The sequence below is a fragment of the Acinonyx jubatus genome, chromosome D4 (genome assembly GCF_027475565.1).
Source record: "Acinonyx jubatus isolate Ajub_Pintada_27869175 chromosome D4, VMU_Ajub_asm_v1.0, whole genome shotgun sequence".
Taxonomy (NCBI): Eukaryota; Metazoa; Chordata; class Mammalia; order Carnivora; family Felidae; genus Acinonyx; species Acinonyx jubatus.
In genome coordinates, this window is record NC_069391.1 from 17,221,539 (window position 1) to 17,243,243 (window position 21,705).

Below are 21,705 nucleotides of genomic sequence, written 5' to 3' on the forward strand. Positions count from 1 at the left end.
AGGAATTGTCATCGTTCACTGATACACCACACAAAGTTGTAAAGTCGCAGTTTGTGTTCAGAAATACGAGTTCTTTTCCTGTGGTTATTCCAGATTCGACACTACCTACTACATAAAGTTGGTCCTCTTGAAGACGAACAGCAAACTCCTTGCCTGCCTTTTCTGTCTTGTCTTCAATTACTCCCTCTCCCCCCTTCACCGAACTTCCCCCTTTTCCTTTTGTAAGCTCTGCCCTCTCTGCCCTCCATCTGTTTCCAATTTCTGTGTTCTCAGCCAGGTGTCTTAGTTGCAAGCAACAGATACCAATTCTGGATAATTTAAGCAGAAACAGAATTCAGTAAAGTGATATTGGATTACTTAGAATCTCCAGGAGGGCACGGGATCGGGGCGTAGAGTCCATGAAGTCAAGAGCACGGATCCAAATCACAGCACAGAACTGGCTGCTGGAGACACTATTCCTGAAGTTGCTGTCAGGCATAAATAGGGCAATTCACACTGTTGACATCAGTGACACCGTGCTCCAAGCCAGTGCTGTTAAAACCATTCCCTCTAGCAATCAAATCTGGATGTAACTGAACCAAGTAGTGCCACTTTGGTACCCAAGGGGATTCTGCCTGATTCCAGCTTCCTTTCCAGCCTCTGGGAGGGGTGAATCTGATTGGTGAGTTCTGAGTCACATGCCCAAGTCCTAGCTGCTGTGGAGGCTGAGAAGGTATCTGGAAATTTCAGCCTCTTCATGGGACGTGGGCTGTGCCTCAGAGAGCGAAGCACCCTCTGGCACAGGAGAGGGATTCGTTCAGATGCCAAACAGTTTCAAAAAATGCCAAATGCCAGCTTTAACCCAGGATGTCTACCCCCCGCTTCGAGTCCTTCATGTTTCAACTCCAGTGCCTCCTCCTCTGGGAAGCTTTCTTTGATTTCTCCAAGCATAAGTTTCAAAACACCTCATAAAAAGACACATGTCTTCGTGCCTGCCTGGTACCTGAGATATTTCTGTGCTCATCTCATCCCCACACCTTGCGCCCCAACATTATAAACTCTTCAAGGGCAGGAGCTGTGTTTATCCCTCTCTGCATCCCCATACAGTGCCTGGGAGGAGCCCTGGATATTGGGTGGTGAATGAATGAATGGAACCGTTGGTCGCATTCGACAGGCCTTTGTACCAGAGGTCCACGAAGGACTTGCACAGACTCTGCCTTACATAAGGGAGCCCTTTTTTCCTGGTGTGCACTTCTATAAATGGACTATGTCAGCATATTTGAAGAAAGGGGCATAGAGAATCAGAAAGCCCCATTGCAGAGGATAGTGGCGGATTGTAAGGGTACAAAGGAGAGACTGAGGGAGGCAGGACGACATATTTTGGAGGAGTAAATGAACTGGAGCAGGCATTAGAGAGGCAGGAGATGGTTTAGAATCAGAGGACTTGAAAGGCCAGATTCCACCTCCCCCCCCTTGGGTTCACAAGATTAGTAAACTGAGACAGGAGAAACCTATCTTACAAACCTCAGAGCTGAAACAGACCCAAACACACGCATGCACATGTGCCTTTCGCATCTTCGATAGGTGGGTTTTTCCAAGGTCACTGAGGACAGTATGATTTAATAGAAACAGCAAAGGCTTTGGAGACTGCAGTTCAGATCTCAGCTTTTTTGCTCACTAGATGTGTGACCTTGGGAAGTCCCTTCACCTCCCTGACCTCCTGATCTCAGTTTCATCATCTGAAAAATGGGAATCATAATACCCATCTCCAGGGAGTATGGTTACGTATAAAAGCTAACATATAGACTTGCCTAGCATTTGGAGTGCTTAACAAGCAGTATTACGTCCAAGGTCACAACACAGGTTTGATTTCTCCTTCTTTTCAGTCTTCTGCCTTTATCCAAAGTCATAACAGAGTAAATAAAATGTGACGGTAGAGGGGAAAGGGCAATGCGTGTGAAGAGTTAAAGACAGAAAGGAGAGAAGAGGCAGAAGAGGGAAGAGCTAAGACGAGACAAGTTGGCGCACAGAGACTCCACAAAAAAGTGCAGATGGGTAAAGCAATAGAGAGAGATGGGAGATGTCTCACAAATTATAGGGAGGAAGCATTTATATGATTAAAGTCAAGAAGAGGAGGAATGACATGAGTAGAGATGAAAGAGAAAACAGAGAGGAGAGGTGAGGAGAAGTAAGGGGAGTGGGGAAGGGGGGCTGCCCAAGCACTAGATCCCCCAGGATGCCAGCGATGGCTCCCCGGAAGGATCTGAGGTCATGTGGGTCACAGAGAATCAGCCCAAGGCCAAAGGGCACAGGGCCCTCAGACACGGGGCCTAGGTTCCCAGCTCAACTTGATTCTGGAAGGACTGGGGTGGGGGAAAGAACTGGTGAACAGACCCCTCCTCTGGGAATGGGGGAGAGGACGTAGGAGCCCATGGGAGCCAGAAGCAGACAGAGTAGCAGGTCTCTCTACCTCATACCCTTTTCAGGAATTTCACGCAGAGAACAGAAGCAGCCAAGTAGAGCTGCTCCAAGCTGGGAGTAGGGATCCAAAACACAAGCGCGAGAGTGGGCGGGCTTGCAGGGCGGGCGGCAGCTTAGGGGGCCAGAGCTTCCAGGCCCGAGTCAATTTGGGGGCTAGAGGGTGGGGTATGACACCCCTCCGTCTACAAGCATTTAATGCAACCCCGGAGGCCTGGGTGGAGGAGAGAGGTGGGATCCTGGTGTCTGGAGACTGAATATGCGAGTTGCGGGAAAGAGGGTGAGGAGGGGGGCTCAATTATTTCAGGGACTAGAAGAGGGTCCAGGACTTGTTACTGGGCTTCTGGGGAGACAAAGTTAAGTCTTGGCCGTCAAGAGGCGCCCCCTACCCCCTAGAGGGCGGGGCTTGGAGCCAGGCTGGGCCGAGGCGCGCCCCCAGGTGCAGCCCGAGGGTTGAGCCAGGGGTGGGGGTGAAGCTGGGCGAGCTGGGCTGAGCCGGGAGGAATTAGAGGAGGCGCGAGGGGTCCTTAAGTGTCAAGAATCTGGAGAGGGGTGGTGTGGCTAAAGACCATCGTGAGGGTGGCATTGGGGGATCCTGGGAAAGGAGAGGGGGCGACTGGGATTTGCACGAGGCCGGGCGGGGCCTCCGGAACGCTCGGGGTCTGCTGGGGGGAGCCAGGAAGGGGCGGGGGGGCGGGCGGCGGGGGGGCCCGGGGAGGCGGCGCGGGGGGGCGGTCCAGGGCCGATCGGGAGGCGGAGCCGGGAGCTGGGGGCTGCTGGCGCGCGGCTCCCACGGCTCCTTAGCTCCGGCGTCCTGGTTAGCTCCGGCGTCCGCCGCCGCCGCCGCCGCTTCCTCCGCTTCCTCCTTCTTCGCCGCCGCCGCCGCCGCCGCTCGCAGCACCGCAGCCCCTCCCGCCATGGCGGCCGCCGGCGCCCGGCGCAGCCCCGGCCCCGGCTCGGGGCTCCGGGGGCGGCTGAGGCTCGGCTTCCACCCGGCGCCGCCGCCGCCGCTGCTGCTGCTGTTCCTGTTCCTGCTGCCGCCGCGGCCGCTGCTGGCCGGCGCCACCGCCGCCGCCTCGCGGGAGCCCGACAGCCCGTGCCGGCTCAAGACCGTCACGGTGTCCACGCTGCCCGCCCTGCGGGAGAGCGACATCGGCTGGAGCGGCGCCCGCGCCGGGGCCGGGACCGGGGCCGGGACCGGGACCGGGGCCGCCGCCGCCGCCGCGTCCTCGGGCTCCGCCGGCTCCGCGGGCACCGCCGCCGAGTCGCGCCTCCTGCTCTTTGTGCGTAACGAGCTGCCCGGGCGCATCGCCGTGCAAGACGACCTGGACAACACCGAGCTGCCCTTCTTCACCCTGGGTAAGGCTGGGCGCCGGCACGCTCGGGATCCCGAGGAGCCCTGAGCCCCTAAGTGAAGCCGGACGGGTGGGGGCGCCCTGGGGATCCCCGCCCCGGGCTGCCCCGAGCGGGGTTGGGAGAGGGCGGCCGCGGGGCCCGGAGGACGTACAGGTGGTTGGAGAGCAGGATGGGCAGGAGGTCCCCGAGAGCGCGTGGCAGGAGCTCGGGGGCGTGCCGACACTCCCGCGGTGGGGACCTGTGTCCCCCGCTCTCTCAGCCCAGGCGTTGAGCTCTGCCGCGATCCATCCCCGACGCCGGAGAACACAGATGGCTGAGTGTGTTGGAGCTGGGGACCCGGGTCGTCCAGCCGCTCGCCGCTCCTCCGGGCACTGTCCCTGGCCGCTCGCGGTTACCGCCCCCTCACTCTCACCTCGGAGTTGGAGGCAAGGCTCTTCCAGATAGATTTTCTCGAGAATCGGAGCAGAGAAGCTCCATGTGGGATCACCCAACCCGCGTAAACTCGGTCTCCGTGTGGGTTGTGTGACCTTGGCCAAGTCGCTTCCCCTCCCTGGGCCTCAGTTTTGGCCATCTGTGAAATGGGGCAGGGGAGGGTTGAGTGATTTCTGAGGTCGCCACTTCCAGGTTCTCTGATTCTCCCCCCACCGTCCTTGTCGCAGTCGCATTTCTATCCCCCTTCCAGGGGACAGCAGGTTGGTCCTCACGGCGCACTCGCTGGACCAATAATAACAACTCAAAGGCCAGAAAACGGCAGGGAAGGGGAAAAGGGTGGGGGTGGGGTGGGGGCTCAAATGGAAAAGTTAATCCGAAAGTTCGCCAGCAGCTCGCTGCCTGCTGGTTCCCAGCGCCAATCCCGGAGGAGTCGGCCCTTCCGAGGAGCTGCGGGAAGCGCGGCTGATTTCCCACCCGGGTAATTGATAGCTTAATTATCTCGGAGAGCGTTTACAAAAACGTTCCCCCTTAGCTCTCCCGCGCTCGCGGATCGCTCGCTCTCCTCCCCTTTCGGGGGCGCGGGGCGCGATTGGCTGTCGGCGTCTGGCCAACGACAGCGCCTGGAAGGCGCCGGGGGCTCGCCGGGAGACTCCCGAGCCCTTCTTCCCCGGATCCGTGCCTTCTCGGGATCCGGCTCGGCCCTGGCGGCTCGCTGGTGAAGCGCTTTCGGGATCCCGGCTTGAACCTCCGAGGTTAACTCTTCGCTTGCCCGAGAAGCCCTAAAGACGAATCCGGAGACTAGAATCATCTCTCCTGGGAGCCATAATATTTTAAAATGTGTTTTTGTGACCCCCGCCCCCCCTTCCCTTTCACGCTGGCCGCCTCTGGAGATTTGAGGGAGTGCCAGGCCCGCTCGCGGTCGGTGCTCCAGCCTCGGGCGTCTGGCCCCGGGGCTCTCCCCAGCTGGCTGTAACCTGAGCTTTGCTGAGCTTTCTGGGAGGCGCGGCGGGAGTGCGCCTTGCAGGTTCCCTGGGGACTTCCCGCGGCGGCGCGTCTAGCGTGCGACACACACACACACAGACACACTCACTCACTCACTCAAGCATACACACACGCACCGACACACACATGCACACACACCAATAGCTCTTCCCACGTGTACCTGTGGGCCTGTCCATTTCAAAGGAAGCGGTGAGGGTGGAGATAGGGGTTCTTCGGGCGAAAAGCTAACCCAGGGCTCAGGGCTGACTCGTGCCGCCTCCTCGCAGGGAAGGGTCCTTCTAGCGACCCGAAGGGTGTGCCTTCAGCACCACTTAGAGTTTCCCATTTCTTCCATCCTCGTGATCTCTCTACTCTAGGGTGTCCTGAGAGGTCATGAGTGGGAGGCTTCCCAAATGGCTGTTCAAGTAAGTGCGTAGAGGGGGACATTCTAGGGAATGGCATGACTTGGAAGCGAAGACCCCAGGGCATTCCAGTTCCCCAAGGATGTGGAGGACCCGGTCCAGCCAGCTATCGGAGTCCCCGAAGAATTCCTGAAGCTGGCAATCTCTGCCTTTTGAAACTTAGGCTTTCAAGAGGGAGTGGGTGCCTGGGAGCTGGGGCAAGCTGAGTGAGGAGCTGCGTGGGGAGCTGGAAGTCTTGAATCCCCCAGGACCCCAGCATCGGCTGGAGAGTCTCCAGGCGCCCTCCGCTTGGAGCCTTCCGCCTTCTCTGACGCAAGGCAGCTGAGCCTGGCGGCTGGGGACCGCCTGCTGAGGAGTGGGGGGTTGCTGTCCTTCTCGGCAGCTCTGAGCCCTTAGGATGCATGTGGGGAATTGTGTCTTGCCTCCTTCTTCTCCCCCCAGCGCCCTGGACTGGCAGCTCAGGCGCTCCCTTCCGGGGGATTTGGCTAGCGAGGTAGTCACCAGATGGCCGAGTGTAGCAGGAGCTGTGTAGGGAGACGTGGGTTTTTTATTTGTGTTGGTCTTCCACTGTTTGCATGTAAACATGGAGTGCACAATGAGCTCTGGGAGGGCCAGGCTGGCTGGAAACAAGGGCCGGTGTGTGTGTATGTGTGTGTGTGTGTCTGGGGGTGGGGGGCACTGAGTCATTTATGGCCTTATCTTCCCTAAGGTCCCAAGGTAGCTCCATCCCATCATTTCATCCCCAGACCTTGCAAACATCCTTGCTTAGTGTTTTGTCTCTGGTGTGCTGGGCGAGTCTTTCACCACTTCCTGGACAGTTCAAGGGATTTGGAGACGATATACGCCACAATTGCCTACGCCGTCAGCAAATGCCAAATCCTGCCAATAGTGGGGTGTGTGGAGCCACCACTAGGGGGTGATAGTGTCCGCAGAAGCCCTCGGGCCATGCTTTGGGTTGTGGGCTCAGAGTTGGTGGTGGGAAAATGTCCTTGGCGTTAAAGGGGGCGAAGAAACAAATAAAAGGTGCAGTTCCCATTTTACTGATAGTTGGTGGACCTCAGAGTGCGTACATTGCCTACCATCCCCAGTCACCAAAGTCCCCTGCATATCTGGCCCTGTCTCCCTCCGTTCTGCTTCTCTTGTTCCAGTTATTGGCTCTATTATCGGTAATGCCTCTCTATAGCTCTTCTCTCCCATCATGTTCTAGTCTGCTTTATATAGATGGAAGTTTGCCTCAGACTTGAAGTTTCCCCCCACTTTTCAGTGTCTGGGCCTCTTCTTTAGAATCTGATTATATAAGTCACTGGCACTGACAGAGTGAATTTCCTTGAAAGTGATCAAGAAATAGCAAATAGTTATTGAATCCTTAATGAGGTGCTAAGAACTTCACGTTTACCGTTTATTTTTAATCCACATAAAACATATGAAGTCAGCATTGCAGTTATTACCATTTCACGGATCAGGAAGCATTTTTGGAGAGGTCAGGTATCTAGTCCAAGGTCGCAGTGCGGGTAAATGGCAGACCTGGAACCAGAATCTCATTCTACCAGACACCTACCTTCTTGGTAGTTGTGTATTGGCAAAGATGTGTTCAGGGGTCGGTTACATTTATGGAGGGCCTGGGGCAGGGTCTTGGAGAGAAATACACCAATCATCAACATGACAGCAACATTTCTCAGAGGAACTTCAGCTACACTAGGGTGCTAAAGTATGAGAGTTTGAAGGTAAGGCATGACCTTTGATGACCCTGCCAGCTCAAAGTTCCGTGACTCATGGGATATCAGAGGGCGTTCTATTTAATGGTGCCAATGAGTGACGGAGATTACACGCTCTGTAACATCAGGGAGGGGACACATCTCTGTAGATTCAGAGAAGCCTGGGGAAGCTTCCAGAAAGGGGAAAAAAAATGCATGAGGCCTTTGTGGGGGGAGAGGTTGGAGGAGAAGTTGGAAGCTTCCGTGCAGCTTGGGAGCTTAGTGTTGGTTAAGATCTGGAAATCTCAGCTGTGGCCCACTGTGACCTTGAACAAGTCATTTATCCCCAGAGCTTCAGTGCTTTGTGTGGTAATATGAGTGGGTAGAGAAGCCCTAAAATAATCCTTCAGTGTAGAGACGCTATGAACTTGAAGTGCCCTGATGCACTCTGTTACTCTGACTAGCTCATCTGGCTTCTCACTGTCTCCTTTCTTTTGCTGGTAACACAGGGTGTTGGGAAGGACTGATTGAAAAGAAAAGAATTTAAACAGGAGCAAGTGCCGTGCAGGGCTTCAGAGGTGAACTTGCACATCACTCAGTCCTCATTTGCCCCCAGGCAGCCCTGGAGTCCGCTTGTGGATTTAGCTTTCATGCCCACAGGTAGGGAGATGGCATCCCTCTTCCTGGACCTGACAGTAGCTGGACTGGGCTGTTTACCACCAGCCTTGATTCAGCAAAAGGGGGAAAAAGATAAAATTGAGGAAGCCCTCGTTGTCAACATTTCTTACTAAGCTGCCTTGGTATAGCAATTGCATAGCTGAGGAGTGTACTCTCTATTTGGGGGAGGGTACGTAGAAAGGAAAGCCTGTCCGTCAGTATGTCTGAATGTACCTGTATGAGTACATCTGGCAAGTGTCCCGAAGTTCTGCCCCAAAAGGATGCTCTTTGCAGGAAGCTGATTGGCCTGGTCTGCAAAGATTCATGAAAACAGAGACAAAAATGGATACCAAAAGAGAAAAGCCTCTGGAAGGAATTAGGACCCAGGCACCAAATCAGAAAGGTTGCTAGAAGCAGAGAATTTAGCCTAACAAGGACAGTTCACAAAGGGCTGGAGGAACTTGCTTCACACATCAACAGGGAATGAGGAACGTGCTTTTTTCTGTGCAAGGTGCAAATACTTGGGGGATGGTTCCCAGGAAGCTGTCCAGAACTCAGCATCCTGACCTCTAATGATTATAGGATCCATATTGAAGAAAGCCTGTAAGCAGACACTATACAGCTATCTGGCAGGCATTTGGACACAGAACCGAAGTCCTAGGAGACAATGAGACTATCTGCCCTTTTTGGTTTCTGGGTTAATTCTGAAGGTTGATGCCAGTTATTAATAGGGAGAAAAAAACATACAAGTAGTAGTAATCTGGGTCTTCTGTAGGCATTTCTGTCCACAGACTACTCATTAAAATCAGTTCCAGTTTTCTTTTCCTTATGGGTCAGAGAGAGAAATTCTGGGGTGGACAAGATGGCGAATGTGATATCTTCCAACAAAGCTAGGTTTAAAAATACATATGTTCCTTTCTCAATTGGGCACCAGGTCCTTAGCACCAAATAAAGTATTGGAGCAGTACCACACTCCAGGTCCCATCCTGCTGTGATGGTCCAGCTTCCTGGGATATTGTAAATGAGGGTCGCAGTTAGGGGCATGTTCGGTGGTCTCTGATCTGAATCTTCTTCCTCTTTCCCCTTGCTTCCCTCCCCCATCCCCAGCCTTTTACCAGCTTGAATCTGATGAAGTATATTTAATAATCAGGGCAGATAGAGATGTATTATCTGCCCTCAGAACATACCAAGTTCCTGAGAAGGCAGTGGGTCAGGGAGAGAGGTGGATTCGCTTCAGCTGTGTTACAGAGGCTCAAGTCCGGTCAGGGCCAGCCGGATTTGCTGTTTCGGGGGGTCAGTGACACCAACTGAGATAGCACCGCTCTGTAGGCTTTGGTGTGACCCACAGCTTGATAGGTTTCCTGAACTGGGCCCTCAGGCTGCAAGAGTATCCTGTAATTTTAATTTCTAGCAAGTTCGGCAGGTTTGAAATGGCCTCTGGCAAGCAAAATCTGTTTCTCACGCCCTTGCTTTGCTGTAAATTAGGCCTTGGCTGCCATAGGACAGTGTGAACACATGTGCTTCAGGGAGAGAAGGGTGGAGAGTGACAGTGACGTCCTTGGGTGAATTCATGAAAACTTTTAGCATGACCGTCAATGCTGATGGGCTCAGAGTACACAGAGTTTTATATGGTAACATGGGCGTTCAGACTGGGGAAGAAACCTTCTTGAGGACTGGCAGTTCAGACTTAAACCCAGTGGTCTTGGGTCCCACTCTGTGTTTCTTTCCATCACACTGGACCTTGAACACATGACTGTGTGTTTAAATATGTCTCAGTGTCTGAAACTCAGTTGAACAAACTCTCCTCCCTGCAAAAGAAAACCCCCAAAACAAAAAACCACAAACAACCACACACACACAATACCCGAAAAACCAAAATCTAGGGAGAAAAATATCCCTAGGGAAACTGAATTTGTTCTCCTGCCCAAGTATCCAGCTGGTTGGCTCCAATCTCTCCCGAGAACCAGAGCTGATAGGTTTTGTTCTGGGGGAGGAGGAAGCCTCATTGCTTTTTACTCTAGCTGCTTTTCGGGGTGAGCAGAAGCAGCCTGCTCTTTTCCAGGAAAGGGAAGAACGTTGGATTTAACCTTGCGGTAGAGCAGCATTACGGGGTTGCTTCCTTTACAGAGCTCATGCTTTCCCAAGTTCTCTCACTGACCAGCTAGTGGCAACAGAAGATTAACTGTAACGAGAGAGAGAGAGAGAGAGCTGGTGTCTCTCCTTTCCGGGAGAGCTTGCAGCCTTTCTGCCCTGGAAGGAGGCAGACAGCGGTGCTTGGAGGGACAGGATCTGTTCTCCCTTGCCAGCGCTCTCCTTCCTCTGGCTCTTTGCTGCTGTCTGTAGTTCTCCTGGACAACAGTCCCCATAAAGACGTCCCTTTGGATGGGAAGGGGGATGGATGGGGACTACACAATGTAAGATCCAGGACTGAAACCTTTGTAGCTTCCCTACCGGTGTGCTAGAACATGCAAGCAGTCCAGTCTGTGAGTGAAGCATCGACGGGGTTGCTGTGTGGTGTAAACTCTTAGGGTTTTCACCTGAAGAGAAACCGTTTCTCCATCCCCATTGTCAAAGGGGGAGGCTCACACCTCAAGGCTTCTCTCCACTACAATTTTAGAAGTCAGCCCCATGGTCTCTTTGCCTCTAATCTACCCTCTGTACTTGCCGACAGCGTGACTGCATTAAAAGCCCAAATCTGATCGTGGTTGTTCTCTTCTAAAGCACTTCACTCGGGGCGCCTGGGTGGCTCAGTCAGTTAAGCCTCCGACTTCAGCTCAGGTCACGATCTCATGGTCCGTGAGTTCGAGCCCCGCGTCCGGCTCTGTGCTGACAGCTCGGAGCCTGGAGCCTGCTTCCGATTCTGTGTCTCCCTCTCTCTCTGCCCCTCCCCCATTCACGCTCTGTCTCTCTCTGTCTCAAAAATAAATAAACGTTAAAAAAATTTAAAAAAAAAAATAAAGCACTTCACTGCTTCCCCACAGTTCTTAGTATGAAGTTCAAGCTCCTTATTTTGGTATAAGGTCCGTGATCTGACTCTGTCCAGAGTGCCCTATGGTAAGAACCCTCCCTTCTTGTTTTGTGACTCCCCCCCTGGGAAAATTCCTTCTTACCTTTGAGACTGAATTTGAATATCACCACATCTTTGCAGCCTCTCTTGACCTCACACTGGAGTTGCACACTGGAGCCTTGACGCCCACTATCAATATAAAAGAGTAGTATAGGGGTGCCTGGATGGCTCAGTCAGTTAGGCATCCGACCTTTGGCTCAGGTCATGATCTTGTGGTCTGTGGGTTCGATCCCCGTGTTGGGCTCTGTCTCTCTCTCGCTCTTGCAAAAATAAATACATAAACAAATAAACATTAAAAAAGAGTACTATGATTATGACTATTCCCTTAACTATTGAGCACCTATACTGTGCTAGGCACTGTTGCAGGTGCTTACGATACAACAGACAACAAAAGACAAAGCACTCTTATATTCAGAGAGCTCATATAGAGAAGTGAGCGAGTGAGGGTGTGGGTGGGTGTGTGGCGAGGAGAGGGCGCTAATGATGCACATAATAAATAAAATTAGGTAATATGTGAGAAGGTGATAAATTCTATGAACAAAAGGAAATTAAGTAAAAGGGAAATTTTGGAGATGAGGAGATGGGTTTTCATGTTACATAGAGCAGAGAGAGAGGAGCTCATTGAGAATGTAGGATTAGAACCAAGACTTGAAGGTGGTGAAGGAGTTGGCCAAGCAGCGATCTACGAAGGGAACATTCCAGGCAGAGAACTGTTCTAGCAGAGACCTGACTGGGGAGCATGCCTGGGATGCCCAAGGCTTAGCAAGAAGGCCAGTGCATCCAGAGTGGAGTGAGCAAAGGAGGACAGGACAGGAGAGGAAGTAGAGAGCCAGGCAGGATTTTAAGCAAAAGAGCATCAACATCTGATGTACGCTTGGTAAGAATTACTTAGGCTTCTGTGTACAGGAGCAGAGACAGAAGCCGGAAGGCTTGTAGGAGTCTGTTCAGGTGAGGCATGATGGTGGCCTAGAATGGGCATCCGTACTGGGCAAAACTGGAGAGGTGTTGGAATTGCACTCATCAGTCTTAACATCTGAGCTGGAATGCCGCCCCTCCCATAGAGACTTCTCTCTTTGAGCTCTCCTAGCCATTTCCTCTACCTTCTCCTATCTCCCTAATATTCTGAGGGTGTTTATAGGACTCAGAATGAGGTCAGTTTGATTGGAGAAAAGTGTGCTGGGTTTAGGGAAGATGTTCTTTTGCAAATCATGGAAGCCAGATAAGGGATTGGAACTTTTTGCATTGTGGCAAACAGAGAAGCATTGAATGTTTTAGGGGAGATGATACACCATGGTTTTGGAATCACCAAATGTAGTAATTTAGGACATTATCTAAACAAAACGCTTCTGTCTAAAGATGGGGAAGTCGAGGTCACGTAGCAAGACGGTGATGAAGCCAGAACCAGATCTCAGTCTACTGACCCCTCCTCTGATGTGTCTTCCTCCCGCCTGGGGGAGGGGCAACTGGGCCACTAGGGGTGGGGGGCCCGGGTGTTCCAGACTTTATCATTCTGGCATGAAGCCGGCTATGTAAGGACATTTATTGAACATTTACTGTGCCCCAGATGCCATGCTGGTGTATCTGTTCTCTCATTTCATCCTCTCTATGGGCCTGAGAGACCAGATTTGGGCCATGTTTTAGGTGAACTCTGAGGCTCAGAGAGGTTAAGGGACATGCCCAAGAGCACACAGTGATTATACGGCCGGGCTGGCTCCAAACCCAGGCAGGTCTGTCTGGTTCTAAACCCCCTGCTCTCTCCCTTCGTATGCTGCACACAAGTAAGAGTGCTCTTCAGTTTCCATCTCTTTGACAACCTCTCTTACTTTTTATCTCTTCCTGCTCTCATTACCAAGAAGTTGCCGACGTTTCTATACAAGAACTTCAGGTGTGACAGCCTCACAGGCCCAAGGGACTGAACACCTTGTTTCTGGGCTGCCGGGAGCTGACTCAGCATCTCCCCAGGCCCTTCCGCTCTGTGCGGTGGTTCCCCAAGAGAGCACGAGGCCTGGTCTCATTTTTCTCTAGATGCCACTCATTATCCCCGAGTACTCCACAGGCAAATTCCTACACTTCCATGGCTTCTCCACTCTCTCCCTTCCCTCTTTCCTCACCCCCTCTTTGCTTTCTGCTCTCCCTTCTTCCTTTTCCACTTTCCTCTTCTCTCGGTGCTTAGGGAAATCCCTCCTTGTGCTAGGCATAGTGTCATCCTGGGGGACCTGTCCTTTCAGGCATGTGGAGAAGCTCTCTCTTCTCTTTGTAGAAATTGCCAGGACGTCCCTTGTCAGAGATCCAGCCCCCTTTTGACCAGGTGCTCTCCTCTCCACCCCATGTTGAGTTTTGTCCACTGAACGCTTCTCTGCAGCATCGTGCGCTTTTAATGTTCCCGCCTTGAGAATGGAATTTATATTACATTATCTATACATATGGGATATATATACGAATCTATGGCATTTAGATATAATGCTGTAAAAATCCAAATAAATGTATACCTTTCGTAGAATATTAGAACTGGGTAAAATCCTCTGACTTCCAGCCCAACTCCCTCATTTACCTGGCAAAGCAGAATACATTTTCCAAGATCCCAGAGCTAATCCAGGCTCCAGCCCAGCTCTGCCGATTGAGAGGCAGTGTTCTGGGGTGGAACACGCACCAGCTCTGAGGACCAAGAGCCCTGGGATCAAATCCCAGATGCTCTACGTCTTAACTGCCGACTTCTGTGGGCCACCTCTCTGAGCCTGTTTGCTCATCGGTAAAGTGAAGACGACATAATGATCACTTTTTGGGGTTGCTGTGACCATTATTTTTGGAGAGCTCTCCCTCCATAAGCTAGATTTTCATGAGTGCCTAGCACCGTGCTTGGATTTTACTTGCACGAAGCCCAGGATCCTTACAGAGATGTTACGTGCAAAGCACCCAGTACCGCGTCTGTCTGGCAAGGTTTGCGCTCCAAGCCTCTTAGCCACCTGGAATCCTTTTTTTGGAAAGAGGTGGAGGTTTCAGTAAATAATGAATGCAAATTACTTTTCTCTTCCCCCTCCTTCCTCTCCAGCACCCTGTCCTTACAACTCCCCCCTCCCTTTCCTTCTCCCCCAGGCCAGGCAAAAAGGAATGCAGTTGACCACTGATCTCTGCTCCTTCTCCAGAAGCAGGGGGAAGCAGGGGACTCCAGGGTTGTCTGAGGACAGTTTGGACAGAGAAGCTCTTAGAGCCTGAGTCTGAGGCAGGTGGGTGTTGTAGGAGGCAATCGGGGCAGAATTCTCTCCCTTCTGGTGGTGGCTGGCTGACAAAGCCTTGCTCTCAAGCACCCAGGAAAGTCACGAGTGGCTTTGCAAGCAGCCGAAAAGGGAAGGAACATTTCCATTAGCAGAATCAGCAGTAAAGAGATTTCCAGTCACAGTAATAGCTGCATTTGGGGGAATCATTTCAGTGGTGACTGTGGGCGGAGGACGGAAGGGGGTGGGGTGGCAAGGAAAGTCACAGAGACGTCTGGTTCACTTGCACTGAGTCGAGAGCGCCCAAGGAGAGCCAGGTGCCAGACTCAGAGTGACTGTTGGGGAGTTGGGCGGGTGCGTGAATGTTCTGGACCTTCTGCTTCCCTGCAAATGGACAGAGCTTCCTCCTCAGGGGTTCGTCCCCACGGGAGGCTGTACATCCACACTATAGTGCCTTTGCTCTGATTACTTGGGTTACTCCTTTCAAGATTTAGAGGCAGCAGCAGCTTCCTAGGCTCTTGGGATTTGTAGGAGGGAAAGCTCCCAGTTTTCCCTAAAGTTCCCTACTCGTTAGAATCACTTTGGAACCCAGTCTCTCATTCCTAGACTTGCTGAGGTACCCAGAGGGGCCTGGGAATCTGTACCTTAAGAAGTGTGCCAGCTCTGTGACATGTCCATCAGGGACCCGCGTGGATGGCCCTGGGTGCTTCTTCAACCTGCCTCCTGCCATTCTCCTTGGTACTTCATGCTCTAGCCTTACTGACGTCTTGCAGATTTATGAGGGCGCCGGGAACATTCTCCCCACTTGATCCTGAATGGAAATGCTACTCTCTCTGGTTAGAATGCTTTTCCTATCCCTGATTCACCTGGCCAACTCCTAGCCTTAACTCAGCTAGGACCTCCTCTGAGGAATCTTCTCTTTCTCCTCCAAGGCTTAGATAAAGATTTTTCCCCCCAAAATGCTCATCCCCCTCCCCTCAGGATTGCCATACTTTGTAAATAAAAAGAGATGCAAAAAATAAGATACAGGACGCCCAGTTAAACTTGAATTTTGGACAATGAATACTTAGTAGAATTATGTCCAGTGCAATATTTGGGACATAGTTGTACTTAAAATGACTCTCTGATGATTGGAAATTAAAATTTAACCAGACATCCTGTATTTTACCTGGCAAGCCCCAGGGGCTCTGTTTCTCTGTCTCCTGTCAGTGACCACACTGGCAACACGTGATTTGCTCCCCAAACCTGCTCTTCCCATATCTCCCCTCTTTCAGGAGATCGGGCTTCTATCCACCCAATTGCTCAAGCAAAGGAGACATTCTTGAAATGTCCTTTCTCTTGTCCCCCATTCTGTCATTCAGCCAACCTTACTGATTTTACTTCTAGAATGACTCTCAGTGTCCCTCACTTGTAATTTCCTACTGCCATAACCTTCATTCAAGCTTCATCCTTGCTTACTTGGGCTGTTGTATCAGTCTCCCGTCTTCTGGCTGTGTCTCTGTCCCCATCCTTTCTTTCTAGTATATGGTATTCAGCATACGGGCCAAATCCAGCTTACTGCCACTTTTGTACGGCCTGTAAACTTCCTTCCTTCCTTCCTTCCTTCCTTCCTTCCTTCCTTCCTTCCTTCCTTCCTTCCTTCCTTCCTTCCTTCCTTCATATGGGTGAAAAGAATCCCGCGAAAAGTAACACTTCAGGATAGTGACAATTACATGGCATTCAAACATCCGTATCCACAAATAAAGATTTATTGGAACGCAGCCATGCTCCTACACTGGTGTATCAATTGTCAGTGGTTGTTTTCTATTTACAACAGCAAAGTTGAGTAGTAGCAACAGTGGGTATCTGGCCCACAATGCTTAAAATGTTTACCGACTGACCCTTTACAGAAAAAGTTTGCCGTCCTTGCTGAATTCAGTAGCCAGAGGGATCTTTTCCAAAACAAGCAAATTGGATCTTGTCATTCTCTCCTGTTTAAAACCTTTGTTTTTCGGGACACCTGGGTTGCTTAGTCGGTTGAGCATCCGACTCTTGATTTTGGCTCAAGTCATGATCCCAGGGTCTTGGGATAGAGCCCTGTGTTGGACTCCATACTGAGTGTGACGCCTGCTTAAGTTTTTCTCTCTCTCCTTCTGCCCCTGTCCCCAACTCCAGCTGCATGTAAAGTAAAAAAACAAAAACAAAATCCTTTTGTTTCCCATTTCTCTTAAAAAAATTCCTTTTCAGAGCCTAAAAATCCTAAAAATGCGCCTTCTTCTGTGAATTCATTTTCCATTTTTCTCCCTTGTTCATGAAACTTAAATATCACTTCCTCCAAGAAGTCTTCCCTCACCCTGGTATGCAGTCCTTTCATAGCTTTCTGTCCCATTCATTTTCAAACCTTTACCTAACGGCCCCTCGAAGGTAGGGAATGTGCCTTGTTCATCTTTTTGCTCTCTGAACCACCAAGTGCAGGACACAGCGCATAGTGGGTGCTGAGTGGAGGTTTTCTGACCAAATGAATGCAACATGGACAACCTCAGGAGCAACAGTTTGTGAACAGCACCATAGAGGGTACCCACCTCATTGGGGTTTTCCGTTGCTTATTTGGGAGATTGTTAGGGTTTCAAGAACTAATGTTTGCCTGCCCCTCAGCAGATGGTACCTTGGTGTTCGTTAAGTAAACAAAAATAAAATGCCTGTACCTTCATTCCCTAGGACCTGCCCCTTCCCCACTTTCTTTGTAGTTGGAGGGGCTTAAGCCAATTCAAAGGGAGTCTTGGGAGTAAAGACCTCCTGGAACCCAGGGGGCAGGGTGATCTGGTGGCCAGGACTATGAGCCAGGAATCCTGGGGTTTGGTCTCAGTTCTGCTGGGTGTCTGTGGTTCCATCCCTTCTGCATTTTGGGCTTTCCGCCCACCCCCCCCCACCCCATTTCTGTTGTGGTTAGATTAAACCCTGTGATCTGTGAGGTTCTTCTCGGCCCAGCCAGCTCAGCAGGAGCCCGGGAGGGAGAAAAGGGCTCCCTCGAGGAGTCTCTGAGGCTGGAAGCTGCTGCAGAGGAGTAAGACCTCCCTTCCTTCCTTCCTCCCTCTCTGCATCCTTCCTGAGGCCTCTGAAGATCAAACCCTCAGCTCTGAATCCAGGTGCAACTCAAAATTTCAAGCCCAGTCTCATCTAATTTGTTAGGGAACCTTCTTCAATTACTTTCTTTCTAGTCTCCCCCAGGGAGGGAGACTGGAGAACTGACCGCCCAAAGTAACCAATTACTCGTCTGCCAATAGGTGACTTCCCTGTCCCTCCCTCCCTGCTTTTCTCTCTCCTCTTTATTCTCCTGGCCTCTCAGAGCCACCTCTCCAAACTGTAGATGCCTCTAAGGGAGGGATCCCCCTTTCACCTGACTCCCTGTTCCCAGCCGGGGAATAGATAGCCAAAAGGGACAGCAAATGGGAAGGCTGGTGGCTGAGAAAGGGCAGAGCTGCAAACCTTGGGAAACCAAACAGGTTTCCAAGTATGCTAAATAGCAGACTGTACTGCATTGGGAGGCAAACGCCTTCGATTTTGGTGCTGTGTCTGCCTTTCCCTTACTAGAGGACCTCGAATAAAGGACAGTTCCTCTTGCAGCCTCAGATGAGATTGAGGAATATTGTTGGAGCCAGCTCTCCTTCAAGAAGCTGGGGAAGGTGGGGCTGCATACAGTCCTCCACAAGAATGGAGGAATCTTCCAGTCTTGTCCACCTACTGGGATTCCAGGTGCCTAGAGCCACGCCCATCGCGTAGTAGGCACTCAGTAAATATTTGTTGAATGAAGATCCGCACAAGTGGGAAATACTTGTGATCAGACATTGCCAGTCAGCAACTTCATTGGCTTTAGATCACTTCTCAAATGCAGTGTCTTCAGCAGCCGCTGCTATCAGCTGGGGTTTGCATGGGAGATGAATTCTATTCACATTTTCTAGACAAAACTGAATTCCCTACAACAACCCCTGGTTCACCTTAAGCTCCCCTTGCCTGGAGCTAAGCCCCTTAGTCATTATTCAGTGATTCTTCCATCCCAGTTGTGTGCCCAGTCCCTGGGGGACCAGAAATGCAAGGAGTTCATAGTCTATGGTGATAACATTTGTGTTTTCTGATTTAAAGAAAAAAAAAAAACACTTCCTTTTCATGGGTATTTTTAGTATCTCCATATTACAGATGAAGACATGGCCATTCAGAGAGATCAGGCCAATTGTACAAGGTCACATAATAAATGGGATTAGCTGCATTTTTTTATAAAAGGAATCTTTGTATCACTATCACAAATGGAACACTAGAATAACTTGCTATAAATAGAAGATGGCCTGTAAGAGTAACTATGTAACTATTAAAGGAAACATATCTATATACAAAGAGCTACATACATGCACAAATAGATGAATGTATATATGTAGTATTAACAGGACCTCTAAATTTATCCCTCATACCATACTTTGGGAACACATAGATCCAGCCCAACCACTGAGACAAAAATATTCATTTAAAATTTAAATTTTGCCCACAGGGGTGCCTGCGTACCTCAGTCGGTTAGGCGTCCGACTTCGACTCAGGTCACGATCTCGCAGTTTGTGAGTTCGAGCCCGGCGTTGGGCTCTGTGCTGACAGCTCAGAGCCTGGAGTCTGTTGCTGATTCTGTGTCTCCCTCTCTCTCTGCCCCTCCCCCACTCATACTCTGTCTCTCTCTCTCTCTGTCTCTCTCAAAAATAAACATTAAAAAAACTAAAAAAAAAAATTTAAAAATTGCCCACTTAATTGTCAGATTTCCTCTAATATATGCATTAAAAAAATACCTGTCCTGCCTCATAGCTATTACCTATCTTTTAAGATCCAGCTCGGATGTACTTTAACTGCTTCCAAGATGACTCTCCTGGCATCACCAAGAACAGTTCTCTCCCAAGCCCTTGGTGTATTCATTGAAGTTCTTTGTTTCATGGAAATACTGTTATTGGCTAATTGTCTGCCTCTCTTCCTAGTCTTTAACCTTCCTAAGCTAACCACCTTATTTCTTTCACATCTGTAACTCTAGCAGCTAGTGCATGCATGCTTAGTAAATTTTAATTTAATTTTAACGAAAAGCATACCAGCTTGCTGTACCAAATGCAAACCGTTCAGGGATATTATAAAGGAAACATTGAATGCCTTTCCCTTGCCCTGTCTCAGTCCCCAGAAATGATCATGATGAAGAATTTGCTGGGAGTCTTGTGGAATAAATACGCGCCTGAACAGCCACATTTGGTGACAGAGAGAAAGTGACTTGTCCTGTGTCTCTCTGCAAGTTTCTTACAAGCAACTCAGATATATTAATAAAGATTCCACAGCTTTAAAATATGTTGTACAAGCACAGTGCTATGGGTAGACCACAGCATCATCCTCTGTGCCCCATGTACAATATATTAGGAAGGAGATGGGTAATGTTCCTGCCATAATATTTTATGGAGGTACTGTGATTGGAGAAAGCTCATTGACCTTCTTATATTCAATATTTAGCCAACTTTACAAAGCTGCTCCATGCGTGCTCAGGCCCCAGAATCTGCCTCCAAGATATACTTCAGTCCTCAGGCAGGGAGCCCCCTTCTTTACTGACCACTGCTTAAAAAAAATGTATACATGTAAAACATATGTATGTATATATAAACATGTGCATGTTGTATGTGTTTATACATAACACATCCTTGTATATATCCTACACACACACACACACACACACACACACACACACGTTATACATATAGACCAATACATATGCGAGAGGGAAAATATGATAATGACGTTTCCTGCTGGGGAACTAAAAGAAACTGGACCCAGCAAGGGAGTCATTTATCACAATGAGTTGGGGGTGAATGTGTTCCTTCTGACATGGTATCCGACTTGCCTGATAAAGCAGCTCTTCCTTTCCTACCTGAAACCTTTTCCTCACTTGAATGACGAGACAGACTCTTCAGGAAAGGGTTGCCTGGGTTTAGGTTGAGTCGTTTACTTTAGAAACCCTCATTTGTGAGGCCATGTGGATTGGTGGCTGGTCAGTTCATAGAAAAAGTCTTCTAAAGCAAGGAATCATAAAAAATAATAATGCACCTTAAACATTTCCTTGTAACTTAAGATACGTAGAAGTCTGTATGTTTGCCGGTTATTTGGTGTAGACTCCAGAATTCTTGGAGTCTGGGTCAGCTGAGTGGAGTTTCATGCCATCTTTCTTGTGTAAACCATGCTCATAATGGACCAAATATGGTCTCCAATGTTGGTTTCATTAAAGGGGACTGAGAACGTAAGTGCTTGCCAAGTAATTCTGCTAGAGTTTTATGATTCCTTTCTAAATTTTTATAGTTGTCGCACCTGACCTAGCTCAATAGCAATATTTAAGTGACTTTTGTAATTTTTATGGTAAAATCAACTTCGTCCTCCTAGAAGCCACTTCCTTGTGATGCTCATAAATTTTTTTTTAACGCGCATAATAACATTCCATTAAATTTTCAAATGGCAAAACACATAACAGGCATCCACAGGTTTGGGAAACAAATTGATCCTCTGTTTAAAAATGCAACTGATTTGATAGTGACATGTCCTGAGGATGCTGAAGAGGAATTACCTTATTGGTGTGAGCATTCAGGGCTTGTGAACCTCAGGATGTTTTAGGGATATAATAGAGAACACTGCCAGTCACCGGAGAGAAGGCCAGTGAAAAGCTTTTGAAATATATACGTATTTCAGGTTGACAGAGACATTAAGTCACAGAAGTTTAGGGGTTGAACCTTTAGAGAGCATTTTTGTCCCCAACTCTGAGTTAAAGGAGAGGAAAAGGGAACCCATTGGCCTTCTTGGTGGAAATGTAAATTGTTGTCGTCACTCTGGAAAATGGTATGGAGGTTCCTCAACAATTTGAAAATAGAATTACCATGTAATGCGGCAGTTCCACACAAGGTATGTACTTTCGTGGTCACTGAAGCATTATTCGCAACAGCCAAGATAAGGACGCAAACCTGTGTCGGTCAGCAGATGAATGGGAAAAGAAGGTGTGGTGTTACGCGCAATGGAGTATTATTGAGCCATGAGAAACAAGGAAATCTTCCAGTTGTGACAATGTGGATAAATCTTGAGGGCACTGCGCTGAGTGAAATAAATCCGAGAAAGGGGGATACTATGTGGTATCACTTCTACGCGGAATTTCAAAAAGCCAAACTCCTAGAAACCGAGGCTATAAGGGTGGTTACTGGGGTGTGTGGGAAATGGGGAGATGCTGGTCAAAGAGTACAGACCTCCAGTTATGAGGTGAGTAAGTTCTAGGAATCCAATGCTGATTACAGTTAACAGTGATGTCATGCACTTGGAAGGTGCTAAGAGAGTAGATCTTAAATGTCCTCACTATAAACACAAAATGGTAATTATGTGATGTGATGGAGGTGTTAGCAAATGCT

The 21,705-nt window shown here is 49.7% G+C and overlaps 1 protein-coding gene across 4 annotated transcripts in view; it reads left to right on the top strand.

Moving 5' to 3' along the window:
* The first annotated feature begins 3,359 nt into the window (after nt 1-3,359).
* Nucleotides 3,360-21,705, top strand: part of ASTN2 (astrotactin 2) — an 873,140-nt gene continuing 854,794 nt past the window's right edge. For all 4 annotated transcript variants that reach the window (XM_027034940.2, XM_027034941.2, XM_027034944.2 and 1 more), the window contains exon 1: nt 3,360-3,816. In XM_027034940.2, coding sequence (XP_026890741.1) covers nt 3,375-3,816 — 442 coding nt within the window. In that variant the 5' untranslated portion in view covers nt 3,360-3,374. The remainder of the gene's footprint in view (nt 3,817-21,705) is intronic.